The sequence below is a fragment of the Taudactylus pleione genome, unplaced genomic scaffold (assembly GCF_031769625.1).
Source record: "Taudactylus pleione unplaced genomic scaffold, aTauple2 ptg000875l, whole genome shotgun sequence".
Taxonomy (NCBI): domain Eukaryota; kingdom Metazoa; phylum Chordata; class Amphibia; order Anura; family Myobatrachidae; genus Taudactylus; species Taudactylus pleione.
The window spans coordinates 2877020-2904393 of NW_028285277.1; the positions used below are offsets into that span (position 1 = coordinate 2877020).

The window sequence follows — 27374 nt, forward strand, 5'->3', positions numbered from 1 at the left end:
GGCGCCCGGCATCTCTTCGATCGGGATGCCGGGCCCCGGTCTCCCGGCGTCGGGGAAATGCGGGCATCTACATCTAGACGCCCGGCATTTCACCTTTACCGGGATATGACAGTTGAGAAGCCGGCTGCCGGTATTTAGGCAGTCGGCTTCCCGATTGCATACCCTCGCAGCTCAGTACCCGGAAGACTCCCCCATTTCCTGGAACGGAGGCCAAGCCCGCAGCCTGTCCCTCGAAGTTTGGCTTGGGGAAACTGCGAGCGATCTCGCAGAGGGAGACTTGCACATGCGCAATACGGATCCTGCACAATCCCTGTTGTACACTGAATAAGGCTGTCCTTTTGCTTTGGCACTACAGGTCCCAGCATGCCCTGAGAGCTTTTGCATTACTGATATTAAAGCAGCAGAACTTGTATTTTCATCCCAAACTGAAGCATTTAAATAAAGAAATAAAAAGAAAATTATTTTACCTATTAAACTTTCACGATTGCTTTGTTTTCGAGCTGCCATATTGTAAATTGCGGTCACTACGGTGATATACGGCTGTTTTTCCCTGCGCAGGCGGTCTGTTTGATGCTGCTTTTAGGACCATTGGTGGAATTAGCGCTCGTGTTTATGTGCCGGCAGCTGTTCGCTATCAGCTTCGTAGCTTTATTCATTCCTGTCAGGAGAGTAAAATGCCATCGGGGACCCACCAGATAGCGTGATGGTGATAGAGAATATGTCACATGTATAACATAGAGATATGTGTACGTGTGTCTCAGCGCTATACCGGCCCATGCACCGTAATCTTCCTGTGTAGTGTAACTTATCACGTCGCTCTGTAATTAGTGTACTTTGATGTTGCAGGAACCTGATAACGCTCCGGCCTTTCCCTGCCTATTACCATTCCTCGCATACCTGGCTAGAGCACAATATTTGCAGTAATTAATTTTGAAATCTGTATACTGCTCTTTATTTGGGGAGTGGGATGATGCCCCTAAGCATTTTGGGAAACAGTCAGGTATAATTCACATCTGAGCTGGCACCCCCTACAGGTTGGGGTAGTAGCCTGTGAAATCACATTCTGTTTGACGCCACATGTGGGAGAAGTCGGCTCAATTCAGCACCACGAACAGCGTCACTTACCTAACATTGTGCCAAGGGAGCGTCTCACTGCGTCTGACACGGAGAGACCAGCAACAGGATTTCATGTTATTTTGGGATGAATTTGGTTTAGGGGTATTGTCCTCTCCCCTGTTCCTCTGTGAGGCTTGTGATGGGGTTAGAAAAGCCGTACAAATCAGCACAGAGTATATCAGGAGATGAGTGATGTGTCAGTGAGGACAGAGCTTCATGTGACAGGGGCAGTGACATGATGTGAGGAGGGGAATGGAGGCAGCAGGAAGCCACAGACTGAGAGTTATATAGTGGGAGGAGCAGGGTCCCCAGCAGCACAGAGTATATCAGGAGATGAGTGATGTGTCAGTGAGGACAGGGCTGCATGTGACAGGGGCAGTGACATGATGTGATGAGGGGAATGGAGGCAGCAGGTAATCACAGACCGAGTTATGTAGCAAGTTGAGCAGGATTTAGTTATGTTGGAGATTTTCTTATTGACTAATTTGTGAAACATAGTAATACAATTAATAGGGGTCTGCTCTGTATTGTATGGCTCTTCTGTTGCACATAATGGGACTGATTCCAAGTTGAGAGCAAAGCAAAAAAAAAGCAAGTACAGTAACTATATTTGCATGCAGGGTAAATACCAGTTGATTCTGCATGTAGCCCTCAGACGCTGAACAGCTTTATCCTTACACTGCAATTTAGATTTGGACAAGGACACTCCACTCTCAAATCTAACTCTCCCTGCACATGTTACATCTGCCCCCTGCAGTGCAGCACGGTGTTACCCAGGGGCACAGTTACTGGCTCTATCAGAGTCAGGGTATCACACATGCTGGGCAGCTTTATCCTTACACTGTAATGTAGCTCTGAGCTAGGACACGTCCCTCCCACATCTAACTCTTTGCACATTGTACATCTGCCCCCTGCAGTGCAGCATAGTGTTACCCAGGGGCACAGTTACTGGCACTATCAGAGTCAGGGTATCACACATGCTGGGCAGCTTTATCCTTACACTGTAATGTAGCTCTGAGCTAGGACACGTCCCTCCCACATCTAACTCTTTGCACATTGTACATCTGCCCCCTGCAGTGCAGCATAGTGTTACCCAGGGGCACAGTTACTGGCACTATCAGAGTCGGGGTATCACACATGCTGGGCAGCTTTATCCTTACACTGTAATGTAGCTCTGAGCTAGGACACGTCCCTCCCACATCTAACTCTTTGCACATTGTACATCTGCCCCCTGCAGTGCAGCATAGTGTTACCCAGGGGCACAGTTACTGGCACTATCAGAGTCAGGGTATCACACATGCTGGGCAGCTTTATCCTTACACTGTAATGTAGCTCTGAGCTAGGACACGTCCCTCCCACATCTAACTCTTTGCACATTGTACATCTGCCCCCTGCAGTGCAGCATAGTGTTACCCAGGGGCACAGTTACTGGCACTATCAGAGTCGGGGTATCACACATGCTGGGCAGCTTTATCCTTACACTGTAATGTAGCTCTGAGCTAGGACACGTCCCTCCCACATCTAACTCTCCCTGCACATGTTACATCTGCCCCCTGCAGTGCAGCATGGTGTTACCCAGGGGCACAGTAACTGGCACTATCAGAGTCAGGGTATCACACATGCTGGGCAGCTTTATACTTACACTGTAATGTAGCTCTGAGCTAGGACACGTCCCTCCCACATCTAACTCTTTGCACATTGTACATCTGCCCCCTGCAGTGCAGCATAGTGTTACCCAGGGGCACAGTTACTGGCACTATCAGAGTCAGGGTATCACACATGCTGGGCAGCTTTATCCTTACACTGTAATGTAGCTCTGAGCTAGGACACGTCCCTCCCACATCTAACTCTCCCTGCACATGTTACATCTGCCCCCTGCAGTGCAGCATGGTGTTACCCAGGGGCACAGTAACTGGCACTATCAGAGTCAGGGTATCACACATGCTGGGCAGCTTTATACTTACACTGTAATGTAGCTCTGAGCTAGGACACGTCCCTCCCACATCTAACTCTTTGCACATTGTACATCTGCCCCCTGCAGTGCAGCATAGTGTTACCCAGGGGCACAGTTACTGGCACTATCAGAGTCAGGGTATCACACATGCTGGGCAGCTTTATCCTTACACTGTAATGTAGCTCTGAGCTAGGACACGTCCCTCCCACATCTAACTCTCTGCACACTGTACATCTGCCCCCTGCGGTGCAGCATGGTGTTACCCAGGGGCACAGTTACTGGCTCTATCAGAGTCAGGGTATCACACATGCTGGGCAGCTTTATCCTTACACTGTAATGTAGCTCTGAGCTAGGACACGTCCCTCCCACATCTAACTCTTTGCACATTGTACATCTGCCCCCTGCAGTGCAGCATAGTGTTACCCAGAGGCACAGTTACTGGCACTATCAGAGTCAGGGTATCACACATGCTGGGCAGCTTTATCCTTACACTGTAATGTAGCTCTGAGCTAGGACACGTCCCTCCCACATCTAACTCTCTGCACACTGTACATCTGCCCCCTGCGGTGCAGCATGGTGTTACCCAGGGGCACAGTTACTGGCTCTATCAGAGTCAGGGTATCACACATGCTGGGCAGCTTTATCCTTACACTGTAATGTAGCTCTGAGCTAGGACACGTCCCTCCCACATCTAACTCTCTGCACATTGTACATCTGCCCCCTGCAGTACAGCATGGTGTTACCCAGGGGCACAGTAACTGGCTCTATCAGAGTCAGGGTATCACACATGCTGGGCAGCTTTATCCTTACACTGTAATGTAGCTCTGAGCTAGGACACGTCCCTCCCACATCTAACTCTCTGCACACTGTACATCTGCCCCCTGCGGTGCAGCATGGTGTTACCCAGGGGCACAGTTACTGGCTCTATCAGAGTCAGGGTATCACACATGCTGGGCAGCTTTATCCTTACACTGTAATGTAGCTCTGAGCTAGGACACGTCCCTCCCACATCTAACTCTCTGCACATTGTACATCTGCCCCCTGCAGTGCAGCACGGTGTTACCCAGGGGCACAGTTACTGGCTCTATCAGAGTCAGGGTATCACACATGCTGGGCAGCTTTATCCTTACACTGTAATGTAGCTCTGAGCTAGGACACGTCCCTCCCACATCTAACTCTCTGCACATTGTACATCTGCCCCCTGCAGTGCAGCATAGTGTTACCCAGGGGCACAGTTACTGGCACTATCAGAGTCAGGGTATCACACATGCTGGGCAGCTTTCTACTTCAGGGTCCATAGGGGGTCCACAGGGTTGACCTTGGGGGTATAGCTGGATCTGGATCCGCGGGCACCACGCAGTTAAAGCTTTGCTGCTCCCAGGATGCACTTGGGTCCGTCCTCCTCTATACCCCGCCCCCGGCCACAGGCACCTCAGTTTAAGTTGGTGCCCGGCCGGAGTCGGGTCACCCTGCGCATTGGGGCTGCATAAGCAGCCCCTAAGCTTTATTTATTTATTTAAAAAAAAAAAAAAGAAGATAGAAGATTTATTATTTTATTTTTTACTCTTCAGAGCGGCAGCAAGGGACTGTCCATCTGGACGTCCACGCTGCCGCTCCACCAAGCCCCGCTGGCGCTGCGACTCTGGTACTGATCCGGGGATCGCAGCGGGACCCCGGAGTCAGTACTAGCGTGGCTCCGGGACCTCCCAAGGACTGCTGCCGGACTGAAGGGGCCAGGTAAGCCGCGTGCAGCGCTTTGCGCTGTGCGCGGGGATTATGCAGTCTTGTAGCCGCCGGTCTCTGGGGACAGACCGGCGGTGGGCTCCCCCCTCTGTGGAATACCCCGCGTGTCTGCTGACCTCCAGGGTGTAAGACCGGCGGGGAACCGGCTTCCCTGGGGGTTTCATACTAGCAGGGGAGGCAGCCTTCCCTGCTTCAGCGCTCCTCTCCTCAGCCCAGCGCGCCTTCTCTCATGTGTGCTGGCGTCGCTGGGCTGTGCTCTCCTGGCCACTCCTCCTCTGTGCTCTCCGGCGGCCATCTTCATGCAGCATCGCAGAGCTCCCAGGCAGGCTTACAGTGGACCAGTCCCCCTGCGTACCTCTCCCCTGAACAGGACAGTGTTCGCAGCGCTATAGCCCTCCCAGACACTGAATCTGGGAGGTTGATTGTAGCGGAAGGTGCAGTGAGTATAACTTCTCTGCATGGTATGTGACTTTTGCTAGTGCTGCTGTCTGTGCTTTTTCTACTTACTGTCAGCTTTTTACCTATCCCTTTCCTTCTCCTACGGCCCGCAGGTGCGTGGGGAAGGGGTGTTCTTTCTGTGTACCTCACTTATAAAAATCTACGTATTTGTGAGGTCCGTCACATACTGCGGTGTGCTCCTCAGTACCATATTGTGGGCTGTTTGTGTTGCATACGTGGGAGTGCGTGGGTGTTATACGCCTTACCTCGTTTCGGTGATACGCTTTTATTGCGAGAAGTTTGTGTCATGTCTGATGAATGTGCGCTCCGAGGCTCCTGTGCTTTTTTCCTGCCGACGCTGTTCGGCAGGGGTTGACAGGGGCAGATTTGTCTCAAGACGGTCTGTGCGGGCGGTGCCAGCTGGTACCTGGTCCCTCTAAACCCCCGGTGGCGCAGGATCCTCCGTGGGCGATGTTTACGCAAGTCCTGGCGTCGATCGCGGACCGGCTTGCGGTCCTGGCTGCGGCCCCTTCTAGGGCGTTGCCTACCATCCCCCGTTCCCCGGGTGTGACGCGTCTGGTGCAGTCTCCTCCCGGGTCTCAGACTGTGGTTCCTTATGCGGGTTTGCCTGTATACGTGCAATCCCCCATGGTGCCGCAGCAGTCGATGGTACCTTTTCAGGGGTATCCTCAGGCAGTACCCCCTCCTTGGGTGGACGTTCTCTCCAGCTCTGTTCAGAGTCTGGCGGCTTCGTCATCGGCCTTTCAATCTATGTTGCACAGTGATTTGCCCCCACGGGCGTCCAAGCGACCCGTTCCGGCTTCACTGGCGACTCAGTTCACGGACACGGACGTGTCTTCGGATGACGGGGAGATCCATGAAGACTCTGACTCGGATGCCGGGGCCCAGGAGGTGGAGGCTAAGTCCTCCATCAATGTGCCGGCGTTGGTTCGGGCAGTGCGGGCCATCCTTCATATTGAGGAGGATGTGCCGGCTCCCAGGTCGAAGTACCCTAACTTTAAGAAGGCCAAGGTGACTTCGACGGTTTTTCCCCTGTCTGACCAGTTAACTGATCATATGGCAGGGGCCTGGCAGTTGCCCAGCAAGAGGTTCCAACCGCAGAAGCGATTGCCTTCCAACTATCCGTTTCCGGAGGCTCATTGCAGGAAGTGGGAAACTCCGCCTGCGGTGGATTCCCACGTTACCCGCTTGATTAAAAGCGCTACTCTGCCTTTGCCGTCGATCTCCTCCCTGAAAGATCCCACGGACAGGAAAGTGGAGACTTGTTTAAAGTCTATCTACTCTCGGGGGCAGTGGCCCGTCCGTCCATGGCCATCTCTTGGGTGGCTAAGGCCATCGAGAGCTGGGCCAATGCTTTGGAGGATACCTTTCCGGAGGATTCTCCGGAGATCCAGAGAGCGTTGATAGGCCAAATGAGGGATGCGACTTCCTACATTGGAGAAGCATCGTTAGATGCAAGCCTGCTGACCTCTCGGGTGTCGGCTGCAGCGGTGTCGGCACGTCGGTCCTTGTGGCTGAGATCTTGGAGAGCTGACGCTGATTCCAAGAAGGGACTGGAGGCCTTACCTTTTAATGGGGAGTTGCTTTTTGGTCCAGACTTGGACAAAATTGTAGACACTCTGGCTAAGTCTAAGTCAGCCTTTCTCCCTTCGGCTTCTGCACCTACCAAGGTACGGAGCTCTGCCTTTCGGTCCTTTCGGGTTCAGGGCAAGGCCAAAGGTCAGTCCTTCCCGAGGCAGTCGACGTCCAAGGCCGCTTCTAAGCCCAAGAAGCAGGCCTGGAGTGCCAGGTGTCCTTCTTCCAAACAGGAGGATAAACCTTCTGCCTGATGGGACGGGCCTCCCTCTGGGGGACCCCAGAGTGGGAGGCCGACTTCTTTTATTTGCCCAGTGCTGGCACAATACCACCACGGATGCCTGGGTTCGAGAAGTGGTCTCCCAGGGGTACGCCCTGTCTTTCCGGCACAGACCGCCCCACCAGTTTTTCTGCACGAGTCCTTCTCAGGATACGACCAAGTCTTTACAGATTCAGGAAGCTATACAGTCCTTGCTGACAGCAGGTGTCATTGTTCCCATTCCTCAATTACAACGAGGGACGGGGTACTATTCTTCTCTGTTTCTGGTGCGGAAACCCAATGGTTCTCATCGCCCTATCCTCAACTTGAAGTCTCTGAACAAATTCCTCAGAGTTCCCAAGTTCAGGATGGAAACGTTACGTTCCATCATTCTGGCGATGGAACCGGGGGATTACATGGTGTCCCTGGATATCCAGGACGCCTACCTCCATGTTCCGATAGCACCTTCGCACCAGCGGTATCTGAGGTTCGCTATCCTTCAACACCATTACCAGTTCCGGGCGCTACCCTTTGGTCTCTCCACGGCACCGAGGGTGTTCACGAAGATTATGGCGGTCATGGCCGCACATCTTCGGAACCAGAATGTACGGCTACTACCGTATCTGGACGACCTCCTGTTGCTGGCGAGTTCCCCGGAGGTACTGCTTCAACATCTCCACTTGACGGTCGCTTGCCTGCAAGCGCATGGGTGGCTGATAAATTGGAAAAAGTCCTCCCTGATTCCATCTCAGCGGATGGTTCATTTGGGAGCCCTGCTGGATTCTCGTCAGCAAAGGATCTTCCTGACCCCGGAGAAGGTCTCCTCTCTGCAGCTGAGGATACACAGTTGCCTGAGCAGTTGCCGCTTGTCGGTCCATTCGGCTATGAGGGTTTTGGGCTCCATGGTGTCAACATTCGACATGGTGGAATTTGCCCAGTTCCATTCCCGGCCCCTGCAGGGGCTGATTCTATCGGAATGGAACGGGTTACCTCACCGGATCTGCTCTCAGTTGCTGGTGTTGTCCCCGGAGGTTCGGCAGTCTTTGGCTTGGTGGCTTCAGACAGCTCATCTGGTCGAGGGGCGCCCCTTTTGGATCCCGGACTGGGTCCTGCTCACGACGGATGCCAGTCTTCGGGGTTGGGGGGCAGTGACCGGCTTGTTGTCACTTCAGGGTCGTTGGTCTGCGGAAGAAGCTCTTCTTCCCATCAACATTCTGGAACTGCGGGCAGTTTATCGGGCCCTGCAGTCGTCCGGTCCCGCTCTTCACGGAAGGGCGGTTCAGGTGCAGTCTGACAACGCCACCACGGTGGCGTATATCAACCACCAAGGAGGAACTCGCAGTCGGGCAGCGATGTCGGAGGTGTCTCGCATCCTTGCTTGGGCGGAGTGTCACATTCCAGCGATCTCGGCAGTCTTCATTCCAGGAGTCCTCAATTGGGAGGCGGACTTCCTCAGCCGTCACGACGTGCATCCCGGGGAATGGTCGCTTCACCCAGAGGTGTTTCAGCTACTCGTAGACAGGTGGGGGCTGCCGGAGCTGGACTTGATGGCCTCCCGTCACAATCACAAGTTGCCCGTTTACGGGTCAAGGACAAGAGACGCAGGCGCCAGTCTGGTAGACGCGCTGTCGGTGAAATGGACGTTTCACCTGGCGTATCTGTTTCCTCCGATATCCTTACTTCCTCGGATTCTGCGGAAATTCAAGCAGGACGGCGGCACGCTCGTGCTGGTTGCTCCGGCGTGGCCCAGACGTCCTTGGTACTCCGATCTGAGGTGTCTCTCCATCGACGCTCCGTACCTTCTTCCTCAGCGTCGGGACCTGTTGTCTCAAGGGCCCTGCCTTTACCCGGATCTGGGTCGGCTGCTCTTGAGACAGCCGTCTTGAGGTCTAGGGGTTTCTCCAGTTCGGTCATTGGTACCATGCTTAGGGCACGCAAGCCTGCCTCCGCACGGATTTACCACAGGATGTGGCGCACTTACTTTCAGTGGTGTGAATCCAGAAACTATGATCCTCAGGTGTTCCGGGTTTCCAGAATCTTGGAGTTCCTTCAATCAGGTTTGGACCTCGGCTTACGCCTGGCCTCTCTGAAGGTTCATGTGTCTGCTTTGTCCGTGTGGTTTCAGCGACGGATTGCTACACTACCGGATGTTCACACCTTTTTCCAGGGTGTTCTCAGGATCCAGCCACCCTTCGTGCCTCCTGTGGCTCCTTGGGACTTGGCGGTGGTGCTACGGGTCTTGCAGGGTCCTCCTTTTGAGCCTCTTGGGGTGGTGGACCTCAAGTGGCTGACGTTCAAGACCGTTTTTCTCCTAGCAATTGCTTCTGCCAGGAGGGTGTCAGAGTTGGGGGCGCTTTCCTGTCGCTCCCCTTTTCTGATTTTTCATCAGGACAGACCGGTGCTCCGCACTCGTCCTGAGTTTTTGCCCAAAATGGTCTCAAAGTTCCACATTAATCAGGAACTTGTTGTGCCAGCTTTTCAGTCGCCTGATCTTTCAGCTGGTGAGGCTTCCTTAGATGTAGTCCGGGCACTTAGAATCTATGTGGATCGGACTGCTTCGGTTAGGAAGTCGGATTCTTTGTTTGTCCTCTTCGGTTTTCACAAGAGGGGTTGGCCTGCCAACAAGCAAACGTTAGCCCGTTGGCTTCGTTCCATTATTTGTGAGGCTTATGCACAGGAGGGTTTACCTGTGCCAGCCTCTGTTAAGGCTCATTCCACTCGTTCTGTGGGTCCCTCTTTGGCTGCTAGACGTGGCGCCTCCGCTGTTCAGCTGTGTAAGGCGGCCACTTGGTCTTCAATTCAAACGTTTTTGAGGTTCTATGCGTTTGACACCTTCGCCTCTCAGGATGCATCCTTTGGGCGCCGGGTACTCCTTTCAGCACAGGAGCGTCCCCGCCCTTAGTTGAACTGCTTTGGGACATCCCCAAGGTCAACCCTGTGGACCCCCTATGGACCCTGAAGTAGAAAACAAGAGATATGGTAAGAACTTACCTTTATTATCTCGGTTTCTACGAAGTCCATAGGGTCCACAGGGCGCCCGCCCTGACGCACCTGGCTTCAAATGGGCTGTGTGGCTGGTCACCGGTTTTCCATCTCCCATTTCTGTGAGTATGGTTTCTTGTGTGTTCCAGTCTTCCTTCTCTCTGTTTAATCTCCTCCTCCGGCCTTAGCTGCTTACCAACTGAGGTGCCTGTGGCCGGGGGCGGGGTATAGAGGAGGATGGACCCAAGTGCATCCTGGGAGCAGCAAAGCTTTAACTGCGTGGTGCCCGTGGATCCAGATCCAGCTATACCCCCAAGGTCAACCCTCTGGACCCTATGGACTTCGTAGAAACAGAGATAACAAAGGTAAGTTATTACCATATCTTTTGTTTTATCCTTACACTGTAATGTAGCTCTGAGCTAGGATACGTCCCTCCCACATCTAACTCTCTGCACATTGTACATCTGCCCCCTGCAGTGCAGCATGGTGTTACCCAGGGGCACAGTAACTGGCTCTATTAGAGTCAGGGTATCACAACAGAATCCACCCCAGTTTATACAGACGCCTTCAGTTCCTTTTTGGGATACAAGTTTTAAATGAGATGTGCTATAGACACCAATTTCCTACCTTTTTATGGGTTAAATAATAATGAAGCCTATTAATATTATAACAAGTGTATGTCTTACAATATTGCACTGTGTGACACAAGTCGGGGGTCTCTGAGTCTGGCTATAGGTGCTCAATGAGACACAATGGAGGACGCACTATAAGCTCAGCAAGGTCCCTGTGTATACTGTTTTCCTTATTTAATGATCTCTGCAAATAAAATTCATCTATAAATACTTGATGACCACAGACCTGAGCGTCTTTTTGTCGAGGTCCTTGCTGTGTATTTTCTGGCACTGGAGGTGATTAGCGCTGCTGCATATTGGGCACATATATCACCTCCGCCGTTCTCGTCCCATGTTCCCGCACTGCGCAGCTTGTACTAAGGCCGGATGGGAAATGTGTGATGATTGTGGTCTGAGGGAAGAATAGGGGGTTTGGGGAGATGGAGTACGGCTGCGTAACTTGCTCTTCACTTCATTACGAAGTTTAATGACCACAGAGGAATATTTCTCTCCCTGACAGCCCGTACTTTATAACCTCTTTCCTTGACATAACTACAAACTTCTGTTGCAGAACTTTCAGCAAACAAAACAAATGTAAAAACCCGAAACCTTGCTCTCGCCGGCTTTGTTCATCTGTCCGAATGTACAGAAAACTTTACTTCCATTTCTCATAAGCAATCAATAATTTATCACATCCACATTGCAAATGTATCCGCAAACTTGTGATGCAAGAAATGATACTCATTTCAATTGTGATCCACAGTGCAATGCATTAAATTATCACAGGCAAAACACACGTGTATATGAGGATGAGCCCCTATACATTCACTGTGTAAATGGGTTAATTCCAGTATAAGTGATTTAAGATATTTGTTTCACTGCATTTTAGTTCTGTATTTGTTATACTAACGCCTCGCCTCTGCTGATGAATGAAGCATGTATGTATGTATGTGTGTATGTATGTATGTGTGTATGTATGTACAATATGTAAACTATACCAGTAAGAAAACCTATATCTAATATTGATTTAGCATTCTGGTTATCCACAATCTGGTACCTGAGCTTATTTTCATTGTCCCGTAAATCAATACATAAATTACAGCACAAGACCATAGAATATAGATCTGTGTTTGTGTGTGTGAGCAATAGAGTACATATCTCAGTGCTCAGTACGTGGTGTGTCTTAGTGGTACTTGCAGTTCGGAGTGTTGCTTTATGATGGAGTACGTATCTCAGTGCCCAGTACGTGGCGTGTCTTAGTGGTATTTGCAGTTCGGAGTGTTGCTTTATGATGGAATATGTATCTCAGTGCCCAGTACGTGGTGTGTCTTAGTGGTACTTGCAGTTCTGAGTGTTGCTTTATGATGGAGTACGTATCTCAGTGCCCAGTACGTGGCGTGTCTTAGTGGTATTTGCAGTTCGGAGTGTTGCTTTATGATGGAATATGTATCTCAGTGCCCAGTACGTGGTGTGTCTTAGTGGTACTTGCAGTTCTGAGTGTTGCTTTATGGTGGAGTACGTATCTCAGTGCCCAGTACGTGGTGTGTCTTAGTGGTACTTGCAGTTCTGAGTGTTGCTTTATGATGGAGTACGTATCTCAGTGCCCAGTACGTGGTGTGTCTTAGTGGTACTTGCAGTTCGGAGTGTTGCTTTATGATGGAGTACGTATCTCAGTGCCCAGTACGTGGCGTGTCTTAGTGGTATTTGCAGTTCGGAGTGTTGCTTTATGATGGAGTACGTATCTCAGTGCCCAATGCGTGGCGTGTCTTAGTGGTATTTGCAGTTTTGAGTGTTGCTTTATGATGGAGTACGTATCTCAGTGCCCAGTACGTGGCGTGTCTTAGTGGTACTTGCATTTCTGAGTGGTTGCAGATATTAGCGCCTGGCCACAAGGTTGTACAATTGCATTGCCAAGCAATCTGATCTCTGCAATGCAGTCTAAAGCCTGGTACACACTAGACAATTTTTGAAACGATTTGTCATTTTCCAAAGGATTGGAATGTTCAAATCACCCATTGTGTATGCACTATATGAGCCCCCGCGGTGTCGTTCATCGCGTCATCAGATCTGCCGCACATGCTGCTCAATCTGAGGATGTGACTGACGACCCCATGCATTTGGATGCGGTGGGTGAACGACCTATCGTGCGGTCATTTACCAGGCAGTGTGGTTTGTACAGACCGCGCGGTATGTCGTTCATCGCATCATGCGTGGGCTGGGTACAGAGGCTGTGTAATGTGTACCCAGCTTAAGCTTTCATGGAGCGCCGCAGTGGTGTCACTAATTCCTGGGTAATAGGCTGTATTCCGCTTACAATTTGGCTGGCACCATCGTGTGTAGCAGGCGGCAGTGCTTCTGAAAGCAGATGTTTTATGGAGACTTTATTGGGGTATCACAGATACATAACTGACAACAGGAGCCTGCAAATATTAGCTATTTAACTACTTTTGCTTTCCCTGTTTATACAGACATTTGCTCATATACAGTAACACTCAGGAGAGTTTTCTGAAGTTCCTTTTATGACGATGTGTCTAGAATTAGTGTCACTTGTGTGTCCATAGGCAGCCTCCGCTCTTGTGCTGTATCCTGAAGCCATTGTACTGCATGAAATTGATGCACCTTTCCTAACCAGGTTACGTCTCCTCCCGCAGGGCTACTTCCTCCTGTTTGAGTCTATGCTGGATTCCGTTATTTATGCGAAGGACAAGTACCTAACGGCTGGAGGAGCAGGTTTGTATGGAAATTTCCTTCCTATAACAGAACATTGCAGAGCCCACATGAACTCTGTGCTTTAGAGCGCGTTCCGCGTGGTTGAGATTGTTCCTTCTACAGATGAGCGATGGTGCTATTAGTGCTTGCTTTAAGGCATTCATTTAAAACACTTCTAGTCGGGTGGCATTAAATGAGGTATTTAAATTTTGGGAGTAACCCTTTCAGACCCTTGAATCTGCAGCGCCCTGGTAACTTATGCTTTGTGTGCCTGTGATTTTAGCAGCTCCTAAGTCTTTGTATTCAGCCCTGGACACTGTGCCCCCTATGTGCCAATGTCCCGTTTATGTCCTTTCCCTTCACTCCAAAGAGATTTACAGCTAACATGACAGAATGTCTCACTCATTTCTAGGTCATCAGCATTTGTGCCTCTAATGACAGCAAGGTCATATTCTGACGACTTCTAGGTCACCATGTACCCATTAATGTGCTGGTCACTCACCACCTGCCCCATTGACCTACATGGCAATAACTACTGCTACACCCCACTCTCTTCCAGGGAACTGTTCTCCTGCCCTGCCTACGTCTAGGTCACCATGTACCCACTAACGTGCTGGTCACTCACTTCCTGCCTCACTGACCTACATGGCAATAACTACTGCTACACCCCACTCTCTTCCAGGGAACTGTTCTCCTGCCCTGCCTACTTCTAGGTCACCATGTTCCCACTAATGTGCTGGTCACTCACCTCCTGCCCCACTGACCTACATGGCAATAACCACTGCTACAACCCACTCGTTTCCAGGGAACTGTTCTCCTGCCCTGCCTACTTCTAGGTCACCATGTTCCCACTAATGTGCTGGTCACTCACCTCCTGCCCCACTGACCTACATGGCAATAACCACTGCTACACCCAACTCTCTACCAGGGAACTGTTCTCCTGCCTACTTCTACGTGACCATGTACCCACTAACGTGCTGGTCACTCACCACCTGCCCCATTGACCTACATGGCAATAACTACTGCTACACCCCACTCGCTTCCAGGGAACTGTTCTCCTGCCCTGCCTACTTCTAGGTCATCATGTACCCACTAATGTGCTGGTCACTCACTTCCTGCCTCACTGACCTACATGGCAATAACTACTGCTACACCCAACTCTCTACCAGGGAACTGTTCTCCTGCCTACTTCTACGTGACCATGTACCCACTAACGTGCTGGTCACTCACCACCTGCCCCATTGACCTACATGGCAATAACTACTGCTACACCCCACTCGCTTCCAGGGAACTGTTCTCCTGCCCTTCCTACTTCTAGGTCATCATGTACCCACTAACGTGCTGGTCACTCACTTCCTGCCTCACTGACCTACATGGCAATAACTACTGCTACACCCCACTCTCTTCCAGGGAACTGTTCTCCTGCCCTGCCTACTTCTAGGTCTTCATGTACCCACTAACGTGCTGGTCACTCACCACCTGCCCTACTGACCTACATGGCAATAACTACTGCTACACCCCACTCTCTTCCAGGGAACTGTTCTCCTGCCCTGCCTACTTCTACGTCATCATGTAGCCACTAACGTGCTGGTCACTCACCTCCTGCCCCACTGACCTACATGGCAATAACTACTGCTACACCCCACTCTCTTCCAGGGAACTGTTCTCCTGCCCTGCCTACTTCTAGGTCATCATGTACCCACTATCACCTCCTGCCCCACTGACCTACATGGCAATAACCACTGCTACACACCACTCTCTACCAGGGAACTGTTCTCCTGCCCTGCCTACTTCTAGGTCACCATGTACCCACTAACGTGCTGGTCACTCACCACCTGCCCCACTGACCTACATGGCAATAACCACTGCTACACCCAACTCTCTTCCAGGGAACTGTTCTCCTGCCCTGTCTACTTCTAGTGTACTGACTGTTCTCTCCACCGACTTCAAGGACATAACCTCTGTCCCACACAAACTTCCAGGACATTGACTTGAAGGCTTCCTGCCCCTGAGCCAGGATTATTGCTGACGTCTACACACTTTCAAGGTGTATGATTAATATCTGAAAGTATATTATGGTTAATGGCTTCAGTGCCTGAAGTAAACCCCAACAGGTTATGTTTTCAGGATTTCTGTCTGTGGACACAGGTGTGATTAATAGTGACCCAGCAAAATAAATGAACTTACAGTACCTGTACATAATTAAAGAATTCCAGAAAACATGTCCTATTTTGAACCTCACGACAGAATCCCAGAAACATATTTTGTAGCATTTAGAGCCGTCTGTCCTTGTGCAGAGCATTCAGTTCATTCATTTTTCCAACATTTTGCAGATCACCGTCCGCTCTAGAGATACTGCAAAACATTATCGTGTCTCATATGTACCTTTGCAAATAGGTGCTAATGCGTTCCCTACTGTAAAATACATGGCTATTTGGAGGCACCGGGGAGCACAGTGACTATATTAGAGTGTCAGCTTGTACGTCGAGTACTTTTATACAGGTCACAGAAATTTGAGGCGTCTCCGAATAGCTGTAATAATTTACAGTAGTGGTCACATTATTCCTTATATAGAACACAAGCAAATGGTATCAGAGTTACTGTTTATACAAATATTCTCTACAGACGTTTATATTATATATTGATATACGAGTTCTCTGTATTGTCTCTCTTGCAAGGCAGAAATACTCGCAGAACTCAATTTATTCTGCACTCACAGTTTCCATTAAAGTTGCCATTTCGGCAAGTTACATTATTTCGTATACCTCTGCTTCCTGATGTACAGTGTTAGGATAAAGTGCTACGGCTGGCAAGCTATTAATCAAACCCCCTCACATTTACATAACCTGTATATAAATACATGACCTTCTTACGTCCACCTTTAGCTCTGGGTATCCGGGAGTCAGACGGGCGACCGTTTTATTTGGGGTGGAAATGATCTGTGTATTATTTATTTTATTTTTGCATATTTATAACACAACAGTACATTGCATGAGGAGAAAAGATAGAAAATAAGTACCTAAGCCATTTACAAAGTGTGAAGAATTTAAATTTGTCGATAATACACGAAAAAAAATCTTTTGGGTTGAAAAGACTGTTCTGCAGTAAATAAGTACATACGGGCTTCACAGTCCCTACATTTTCTTATTTATGATCAGTTTCTTATACACAGATGTGTCCTCATGCATCTAGTCTCCTTGTGCGTTAAACAGCCCTGCTAGTCGCGCCATGCCGTGGCGTGACTTGCCAGTAGCGAGCGTTTTTCCGTGCGACTTTATCCCTTCAAATGCATCTTATACTGCGGCTGTATCTGCTTGTAGAATGCTACGTTGCGTTGTCAGCGGCTGTGACTGCGAGGGTATCTGCGGCTGTGACAGTGTAACGTAGCGTTTCGCATGCAGATACAGCCACAGCGGCACACAGAATATAGCCATGCCGCATATCATTTTACTCAGCAGAAACCATCGCTGTGCGAATAAGACTCATTTGAAGGGAAAAAGACCCTCGGCGGTACCGAGCCACATGGCGCGCACGCGTAACATCTGTAGCGGAGCTTGCCGTTTCACTGTACAGCCATTTACAATCGATGCGCTTTATAATCACATTAACATCGTTTTAAATACTTTCCCAATTTCAGTCCAGGTATATTGCGCTATATTTTCTTAGTCAGCGAGATAATGAAGTTATATAATGTAACCATTAGTGACTGAGCCGTGGTTCACAGTGGTGCTTGGCTGCCTAGATCCAGCTCCCAGAATCCACTTCACGCCTGATTTATGTCAGTTGCGCAGGTTGAGTTTTGGAGACGCCAAATAGTTCAGGAAGCCGGAAAAAAAAGAATCTGGGGATCCACATTTACTTTGAAGAAATCTTCCACTACTATAATGACTATAATGTGCAATCAAACGTTCATTATCAACCCGTTACTAGAGATATGAGGGCCCATTATCACATGCGTGGTGATTCTATGTCATGTCAGCGTGCTATACACAGTGTGTGTCTTCTCCTTACACTCTCCACACTCTATACCGCTGTCCTCTATCTGCAATGATGTCACTGTAGAGAGATATTCCTGGGTATGCTGGAAGATTATATTTATTATGAATGGAGCAGACATATTGCACCCCCGATATATTGCACCCCCCCCCCCTTTCCCCGCTGGTGGAGTGTGCTATGTGTCAGATCTCTGCTGGTTCCGTGTCTCTGGGATGACGGTGGGGCTGGCTGTGTTTCACTTAATGCTGACACGTCTCAATGCAGTTATTCCATTCCCCCAGCACGGTTTCCCTGCTCTCCTGCCATGTCTCACTGCACAGGTTTAATGATTCTCTGCGCACGCTCGTCACTGCAGTGCCATTGTGCTATAAAGGGCTCTCAGGCAGCCGCAGAACAAAGGCAGCCGGCTGGAATTATGCGAGAGATTCAATTAAACACTCGAACATTACGCAGAAGCTCATAATTGGCCATTGTGTTTCTCATATCTATCAGTCAGCGCCATGTGGGAGACGTGTAATGGTGCAGACGCGTGCCTTGCCGCATCTGAGCCGGCAGCGCACAGTCACCGGTGCTTTGTGTCAGAATAAATAGACAATGCCGGCACGAATGACTTATTGCGCAGATTTATGAAACAGATACGTAAACGGCGGTGTAGCTCAGTGAGCAAAAGCACCAAACTGAATCTCCGTTCAGCCTGTTTCCATGCTGGAATTACGTAGGGTTATTGCTAAATACCAGATAATTCATCACGTTGTGTATTTATACATATGCAGAGTCTTATTGTGCACAGAACAATCTAAGTCTTAGCAAATGTTCCTTATCTGGTTATTATCCTTTATGTGGCCACTTATCCCGTGTGCTGCTATGAATAGTATTTCTCTCTGTCCCCTGTGTGCAATGCTCAGTATTCTTCTGTTGGCCCAGTACAATGACCTTGGTTTGGGATGTAGATTTTATTCTCCGCTATAGTGTACAGTAGTGATAAGCACATATTACTCCTTAGCGGAAGCAAATCATTAACCGGAAAGGAGTTTCTGAAAAACCTTAAATATAAAGCTGCATACACACACAACGATTTTGTTGCCAACGATTTTATGAACGATTTTCTGTCATATTATCTGTCAGATTTAATGTCAGATTTTTTAAAGTGAAGTGCAAACGATTTTTGCATATTCCCTTAATGAAAATCGTTCAGTTGGTCAGTCTTAACTCAGAAAGTGAACGATTTTTTTCAACGATTAAACGATATCGTTATCCATAATCGTTCAAAAAATCGCTGTTTGTATGCACCTTTAGGGTTAAGGTTTATACACACGTAACGATTTTTTGAACGATTTAACTATAACGACGTCGTTATCGTTCAATCGTTGAAAACATCGTTCAGTTTTAACGATGAACGATTATCGTTTATGCGCGTTCCGGATTGTAGTTCATTCTGTCTGACCAACTGAACGATTTTCATTAAGGGAAGTTACAAAAATCGTTTGTAGTTCAAAAAATCGTTCATTACACTTAAAAAAATCTGACAGGTGCATACACACGGTCAGATGAACGATTTGATGAACGATTTGACCAACGAACGATTTTTGACTGCATTAAAATGAACAGAATCGTCCAAATCTGACTGCAAACACATCAGATGTCAGATATAGTTATCTGACCATCGAGAACGTTCATCGTTCAAACATGTCAGATATGTCAGATTTTCCTTCAGATATGAACGATTGAACGATTTTTTAAATCGTTATCATTCAGATCTGAAGAAAAATCTGACCGTGTGTATGCACCATTATCTGACAGAAAATCGTTCATAAAATCGTTGGTAACAAAATCGTTGCGTGTGTGTATGCAGCTTTAGGGTTCAAAATAATCACATGTGTTGTGGCTGAACGTGTGAATGAGTAACACAAATGTATCATGTATGGCAGTGTGTTAGCTGGCAACATTTTGACAACCTCTTGTGAGTTTAGTAGCTGAATCTGTAATTGTTAGAGCAGAAATGAAGGGGTTAATGTGTGCAGAGCTTTCTGATTGGTCATCGTATCCACAATTCTAATTCTGTGAAAGGACTTTTAAGAAAAGGTAATGGTTAGTTACTATACAGGGGCAGGAGGTCAGGTAACGCTTGTACCCCTTTGCTGTATTTGGTGGTGCCTAAGACTCCCGCTACCCCATAAAGAATGGCTGGAATATTTTGTCTTTGCATGAAATCAGACACTTGAGCGCCGAGGTCTGGTTTCCTTATGACGTGTTTGCAGGAAAGATCCGATAAGATGAAAACCCCAGGTTGGCGCTCAGGATGGCATTTATCTTCTTGTCCTTTTGGTCCGTTTATGGCCCTGGAGTTGTAATGTGTTTCTGGAGAATAAAAGGCCCCTTGTCTTGGGGCTTCCTCCACGTGAGTTGTTACCGGTGACAAATGATTCTGGGGCAACGAACCGAGAAGGACACAGATGTCAAAGCTATGAATCTCTAAATGGACGACGTGGGGCGATTTCTGTCCAATCAGCACTTTGTTAATTTTACCTGCGAGGGAGAAGGATTCGTTTTTGTCCCCTCGGTTTGGGCTGACGTTGTAATTAAATAACAGATGCCAGCTGCAATCAGCAGGCCGCGACGTCCAGTACTGGTTCGCAGCAAAGAGCTGTACATCAGCGCGGCGACGTGTTCCGTGACCTAGTTTTAGGACTCTAAAATGTCTTAATAATGAAAGAGCGGAAGGAAAGGTGTTCAGGAGGGCACCCGAATAACTAATTGTAGACTGCAGATGTCTGCTGAAATGCTCGCCTAGTGCTGGAAGGCTCCAGTGTGCCCCAGGTTTATTAGGAGACTCCCGAATTCTGTCACGCCACGTTCTGTCATCATCAGGACATAAAGCGCACAGTGTGTCTTCTAAACTCCCTTTATGTTGTGAAATAAGGTTTTTATTATTAAGGATTCCGTTTTAGTCCATAATGCCCCAATGCCAGAATTTACCTCCAGATAATGCTAAATATGTAAAAGTCAGTGAAATGCTACACTGAGAAGTTGTTCTATGCTGTTATATGGGAGTCCGTCCAGCCTCCGTCCTCGCACACACACGTTCTGAATTCATCCCAGTCCCGACATTTACATTCAGCATGATAACAAGTCTGTTTGGGTTTTTCCTGGCTCTTTCCTGTACATTTCCGATCATTCATTTCAGCAGGTGAGATGATGATAAAGTGTTTACGATGCAGAAAATAGCAAATATCGTGGTGCGACCTATAGAAAGCGCAGTCTCTTCCCTGCGCAGCATCGGACAACAGCTGTCAGCGCCTCTGTATATGTAGGAGACATGACTGTGTGTAACTGCCCTTGTATGTTCCCTTTCCTCTGTACACGATTGTTACCTACCTGTACCCACAGGTACATCCGCTATTTTACTGTGCTCATAGCAATCGCTAATTTTACTCTGTCTAGTACCAACATCCACTGCACTCTCGCACTGTCACTGCATGGTCAGGTACACGTGCGCTGCACTGTCACTGCATGGTCAGGTACACGTGCGCTGCACTCTCACACTGTCACTGCATGGTCAGGTACACGTTCGCTGCACTCTCACACTGTCACTGCATGGTCAGGTACACGTTCGCTGCACTCTCACACTGTCACTGCATGGTCAGGTACACGTGCGCTGCACTCTCACACTGTCACTGCATGGTCAGGTACACGTGCGCTGCACTCTCACACTGTCACTGCATGGTCAGGTACACGTGCGCTGCACTCTCACACTGTCACTGCATGGTCAGGTACACGTGCGCTGCACTCTCACACTGTCACTGCATGGTCAGGTACACGTGCGCTGCACTCTCACACTGTCACTGCATGGTCAGGTACACGTGCACTGCACTCTCACACTGTCACTGCATGGTCAGGTACACGTGCACTGCACTCTCACACTGTCACTGCATGGTCAGGTACACGTGCGCTGCACTCTCACACTGTCACTGCATGGTCAGGTACACGTGCTCTGCACTCTCACTGTCACTGCATGGTCAGGTACACGTGCTCTGCACTCTCACTGTCACTGCATGGTCAGGTACACGTGCGCTGCACTCTCACACTGTCACTGCATGGTCAGGTACACGTGCGCTGCACTCTCACACTGTCACTGCATGGTCAGGTACACGTGCGCTGCTCTCTCACTGTCACTGCATGGTCAGGTACACGTGCGCTGCACTCTCTCCCTATCACTGCATGGTCAGGTACACGTGCGCTGCACTCTCTCCCTATCACTGCATGGTCAGGTACACGTGCGCTGCACTCTCACACTGTCACTGCATGGTCAGGTACACGTGCGCTGCTCTCTCACTGTCACTGCATGGTCAGGTACACGTGCGCTGCACTCTCTCCCTATCACTGCATGGTCAGGTACACGTGCGCTGCACTCTCTCCCTATCACTGCATGGTCAGGTACACGTGCGCTGCACTCTCACACTGTCACTGCATGGTCTGCTACACGTGCGCTGCACTCTCACACTGTCACTGCATGGTCTGCTACACGTGCGCTGCACTCACTGTCACTGCATGGTCAGGCACACGTGCGCTGCACTCACACTCTCACTGCATGGTCTGGCACACGTGCGCTGCACTCTCACTGCATGGTCTGGCATACGTGCGCTGCACTCTCACACTGTCACTGCATGGTCAGGTACACGTGCGCTGCACTCTCACACTGTCACTGCATGGCCAGGTACACGTGCGCTGCACTCTCACTCTCACTGCATGGTCTGGTACACGTGCGCTGCACTCTCACACTCACTGCATGTTATGGTACACATGCGCTGCACTCTCACACTCACTGCATGGTCTGGTACACGTGCGCTGCACTCTCACACTCACTGCATGTTATGGCACACGTGCGCTGCACTCTCACACTCTCACTGCATGGTCAGGTACACGTGCGCTGCACTCTCACTGTCACTGCATGGTCAGGTACACGTGCGCTGCACTCTCACACTGTCACTGCATGGTCTGGCACATATATGCTGCGCTCTCGCACTGTATGGTCTAGCCCACATTTGCTGCATGGTCTCGCAGACCTGGGAGATCCCATGAAGCGTCTGTATGTTATAGCAGAGCGGAAGTATGACGTGACTGTTCACCAGTCCATGAACGTACCGCAGCTTCTATATGTTCTTTATCAACATTGACCCACTCTGTCTTCCAGTTTACCCGGACAGGTGTAACATCAGCATCGTGGCCCTGTGCGATCCGGACAAGCACGCGGGAAAGCTGGCGTTCTGGGACAATGTTTATGGCTTTAATATGTCATGTATGAAGAAGGCAGTCCTACCCGAAGCCTTAGTGGAGTTTGTGAATCAAGACACCATCATTTCCAGTCCTTTCATTATAAAGGTGATATTTCTGATTATACTATAGTGCCATGGCTCTACCAGGGTCATCTGTTACAGTACAGGCTCGCTCAGCATATAGTGCCATGCCTCTACCAGGGTCATCTGTTACAGTACAGGCTCAGCATATAGTGCCATGCCTCTACCAGGGTCATCTGTTACAGTACAGGCTCAGCATATAGTGCCATGCCTCGACCGGGGTCATCTGTTACAGTACAGGCTAAGTATATAGTGCCATGCCTCGACCGGGGTCATCTGTTACAGTACAGGCTAAGTATATAGTGCCATGCCGTTACCAGGGTCCTCTGTTACAGTACAGGCTAAGTATATAGTGCCATGCCGTTACCAGTGTCCTCTGTTACAGTACAGGCTAAGTATATAGTGCCTTACAGTACAGGCTAAGTATATAGTGCCATGCCGTTACAGGGTCCTCTGTTACAGTACAGGCTAAGTATATAGTGCCATGCCGTTACCAGGGTCCTCTGTTACATTACAGGCTAAGTATATAGTGCCATGCAGTTACCAGGGTCCTCTGTTACAGTACAGGCTAAGTATATAGTGCCATGCCGTTACAGGGTCCTCTGTTACAGTACAGGCTAAGTATATAGTGCCATGCCGTTACCAGGGTCCTCTGTTACAGTACAGGCTAAGTATATAGTGCCATGCAGTTACCAGGATCCTCTGTTACAGTACAGGCTAAGTATATAGTGCCATGCCGTTACCAGGGTCCTCTGTTACAGTACAGGCTAAGTATATAGTGCCATGCCGTTACCAGTGTCCTCTGTTACAGTACAGGCTAAGTATATAGTGCCTTACAGTACAGGCTAAGTATATAGTGCCATGCCGTTACCAGGGTCCTCTGTTACAGTACAGGCTAAGTATATAGTGCCATGCCGTTATCAGGGTCCTCTGTTACAGTACAGGCTAAGTATATAGTGCCATGCAGTTACCAGGGTCCTCTGTTACAGTACAGGCTAAGTATATAGTGCCATGCCGTTACAGGGTCCTCTGTTACAGTACAGGCTAAGTATATAGTGCCATGCCGTTACCAGGGTCCTCTGTTACAGTACAGGCTAAGTATATAGTGCCTTACAGTACAGGCTAAGTATATAGTGCCATGCTGTTACCAGGGTCCTCTGTTACAGTACAGGCTAAGTATATAGTGCCTTACAGTACAGGCTAAGTATATAGTGCCATGCCGTTACAGGGTCCTCTGTTACAGTACAGGCTAAGTATATAGTGCCATGCCGTTACCAGGGTCCTCTGTTACAGTACAGGCTAAGTATATAGTACCATGCAGTTACCAGGGTCCTCTGTTACAGTACAGGCTAAGTAATAGTGCCATGCCGTTACAGGGTCCTCTGTTACAGTACAGGCTAAGTATATAGTGCCATGCCGTTACCAGGGTCCTCTGTTACAGTACAGGCTAAGTATATAGTGCCATGCAGTTACCAGGGTCCTCTGTTACAGTACAGGCTAAGTATATAGTGCCTTACAGTACAGGCTAAGTATATAGTGCCATGCAGTTACCAGGGTCCTCTGTTACAGTACAGGCTAAGTATATAGTGCCATGCAGTTACCAGGGTCCTCTGTTACAGTACAGGCTAAGTATATAGTGCCATGCAGTTACCAGGGTCCTCTGTTACAGTACAGGCTAAGTATATAGTGCCATGCAGTTACCAGGGTCCTCTGTTACAGTACAGGCTAAGTATATAGTGCCATGCCGTTACAGGGTCCTCTGTTACAGTACAGGCTAAGTATATAGTGCCATGCAGTTACCAGGGTCCTCTGTTACAGTACAGGCTAAGTATATAGTGCCATGCCGTTACAGGGTCCTCTGTTACAGTACAGGCTAAGTATATAGTGCCATGCCGTTACCAGGGTCCTCTGTTACAGTACAGGCTAAGTATATAGTGCCTTACAGTACAGGCTAAGTATATAGTGCCATGCAGTTACCAGGGTCCTCTGTTACAGTACAGGCTAAGTATATAGTGCCATGCAGTTACCAGGGTCCTCTGTTACAGTACAGGCTAAGTATATAGTGCCATGCAGTTACCAGGGTCATCTGTTACAGTACAGGCTAAGTATATAGTGCCATGCCGTTACAGGGTCCTCTGTTACAGTACAGGCTAAGTATATAGTGCCATGCCGTTACAGGGTCCTCTGTTACAGTACAGGCTAAGTATATAGTGCCATGCCGTTACAGGGTCCTCTGTTACAGTACAGGCTAAGTATATAGTGCCATGCCGTTACAGGGTCCTCTGTTACAGTACAGGCTAAGTATATAGTGCCTTACAGTACAGGCTAAGTATATAGTGCCTTACAGTACAGGCTAAGTATATAGTGCCTTACAGTACAGGCTAAGTATATAGTGCCTTACAGTACAGGCTAAGTATATAGTGCCTTACAGTACAGGCTAAGTATATAGTGCCTTACAGTACAGGCTAAGTATATAGTGCCTTACAGTACAGGCTAAGTATATAGTGCCTTACAGTACAGGCTAAGTATATAGTGCCTTACAGTACAGGCTAAGTATATAGTGCCTTACAGTACAGGCTAAGTATATAGTGCCTTACAGTACAGGCTAAGTATATAGTGCCTTACAGTACAGGCTAAGTATATAGTGCCATGCCATTTTGCAGTTAATTTCAAACAAATTAAATTCATGTAGTTATTGTTTCCTGGCACTATCATACTCCACTGTGCTTTAAAACCCTGCAGATTCATAGGCACCAGCAAATCCTGGTCCATATGAGCTCACATGCTAAAAGACAACACAAAGCTCTCATGATGTGAGGGAATTAGCGGACACTCACTGAGTGCAGTTACCGGGGATCTCATTGTAGATGTGAACTGTCCTTTCCCAACTGATTTTGTTCATTAGCAGTATATCCATTAATTGTCCTGTTCTCACTTTATAATGTCGTCTATTACCAGCATCTTAGCTCCTGGGGCGATGCAACAAAGCGTTAATCTAATCATGTTTTTCATAGGAAAAAAATAGTTATTGAATTTATTTAGAAATTGTCCATGCTGAACATTTTCCCTCCATTCAATAAAATTAATCATCAAAACATCCTGTATAGATTTTAGTTTCAACAAATATGTCATTTATGGGGAAGCGTTTTGCGTTTTTTTTTATTTTTTTTATTTTGCAGACAAGATTGTAATGGCTTTAACACACATTTATCAATATTATAAGTGTGTATTATATAAATATACATGCACACACACACGTACATGCACGTGTGTGTGTGTGTGTGTGTGTGTGTGTATATATATATATATATGTATAACACACATGTATACATATATACAAACTTGTGTCTGGCACTCTGCTGGCCTCAGCGGGCCATTACCTTGCTCCAGATGCCCTCCTCATAAGACAATGCCATACCAAATATAGAAAGAAAACAGGTGGCACTCCGGAGGCTATTCAAAATCGGTAAACCACCAACGTGTTTATTCAATGTTTCAGAGTACAGTGACCTCTTCTTAATTATATGTGTTCCTAAAGAAGGGGTCGCTGTACTGTGAAATTTTGAATAAACACGTTGGTGGTTTACCGATTTTGAACAGCCTCCAGAGTGCCGCCTGTTTCCCTGTGTTGTGTATATGTATGTATATATATATATACACACATATACACAACACAGGGAAACAGGCGGCACTCTGGAGGCTGTTCAAAATCGGTAAACCATATATATATATATATATATATATATATATATACAGTTTGTGGGTGTGTATGTATATATATCTATATATGATACAAATTTCATAAATAATACATGTGTAAAAACAAAAGAGCATAGAACACGTAACTTGTGCAATACTATTTGTAAACGCTCCCTATGTTAGGTGGCTGCCAGACCTTCCAACACCTGATCTATTCAAACAAATCACAAAAAGAAATTGATTACAAAAGGTGAAGGTTCGGTGCCTTCAGTGTACCAGTGCTGATCAGTGCTCTATATAGCAGAGATCTTTAGACCAAGTCCCAATGAGTCTATAGATGAGTCTTTGCAAAAATCTTCATGTGGTCCCCACAATGCAAATCTCAAAAGAAACAAAAACAAACATAGTGTAGTCTGAAACAATATATATAAATAATTAAAGTGCTAGCATGCATGGATGGGGGAAAGACACACAAACGTGTGTTGGAAGCACTCCACTCGTGTTCAAACTCCAGCACCCAGAGTAAGAAATAGCCTGGCACCAGCGATAGCCTCTCATATGTCACTATCTATAGGATCTCTCCTTTTTTCCTCTTTCCAGAACCAGGGACCGGGTCCAAATAAAGATACAACAAGAAAAAGGCCTCCAATAGTGTAGTACGTTTAAATAACACATACACTTTAATGAAAATAAAGTGAAGACTCGTACAATGTATCAATAATTAAAAGCCTATAGCATCACCTCACCAACCGCAGCAACAGCGCCCCAAGTGAGCGTGGGAGGAAATACTTCCTGTTGGAAGTGCTCACAGTATTTCCTCCCACGCTCACTTGGGGTGCTGTTGCTGCGGTTGGTGAGGTGATGCTATAGGCCGGCCTGGGTCAGTGAGTCTACCCCGGGAGGGCCACGCTGCGTGC

At 48.3% G+C, this 27374-nt stretch overlaps 1 protein-coding gene across 1 annotated transcript in view; it reads left to right on the forward strand.

Annotated features, from left to right (window-relative positions):
- Positions 1-27374, forward strand: part of PRMT3 (protein arginine methyltransferase 3) — a 150250-nt gene that overhangs the window by 78633 nt on the left and 44243 nt on the right. The window contains exons 11-12 of the mRNA XM_088458938.1: positions 13351-13429; positions 22596-22783. Of these exons, the coding sequence (XP_088315064.1) occupies positions 13351-13429; positions 22596-22783 (267 nt within the window). The remainder of the gene's footprint in view (positions 1-13350; positions 13430-22595; positions 22784-27374) is intronic.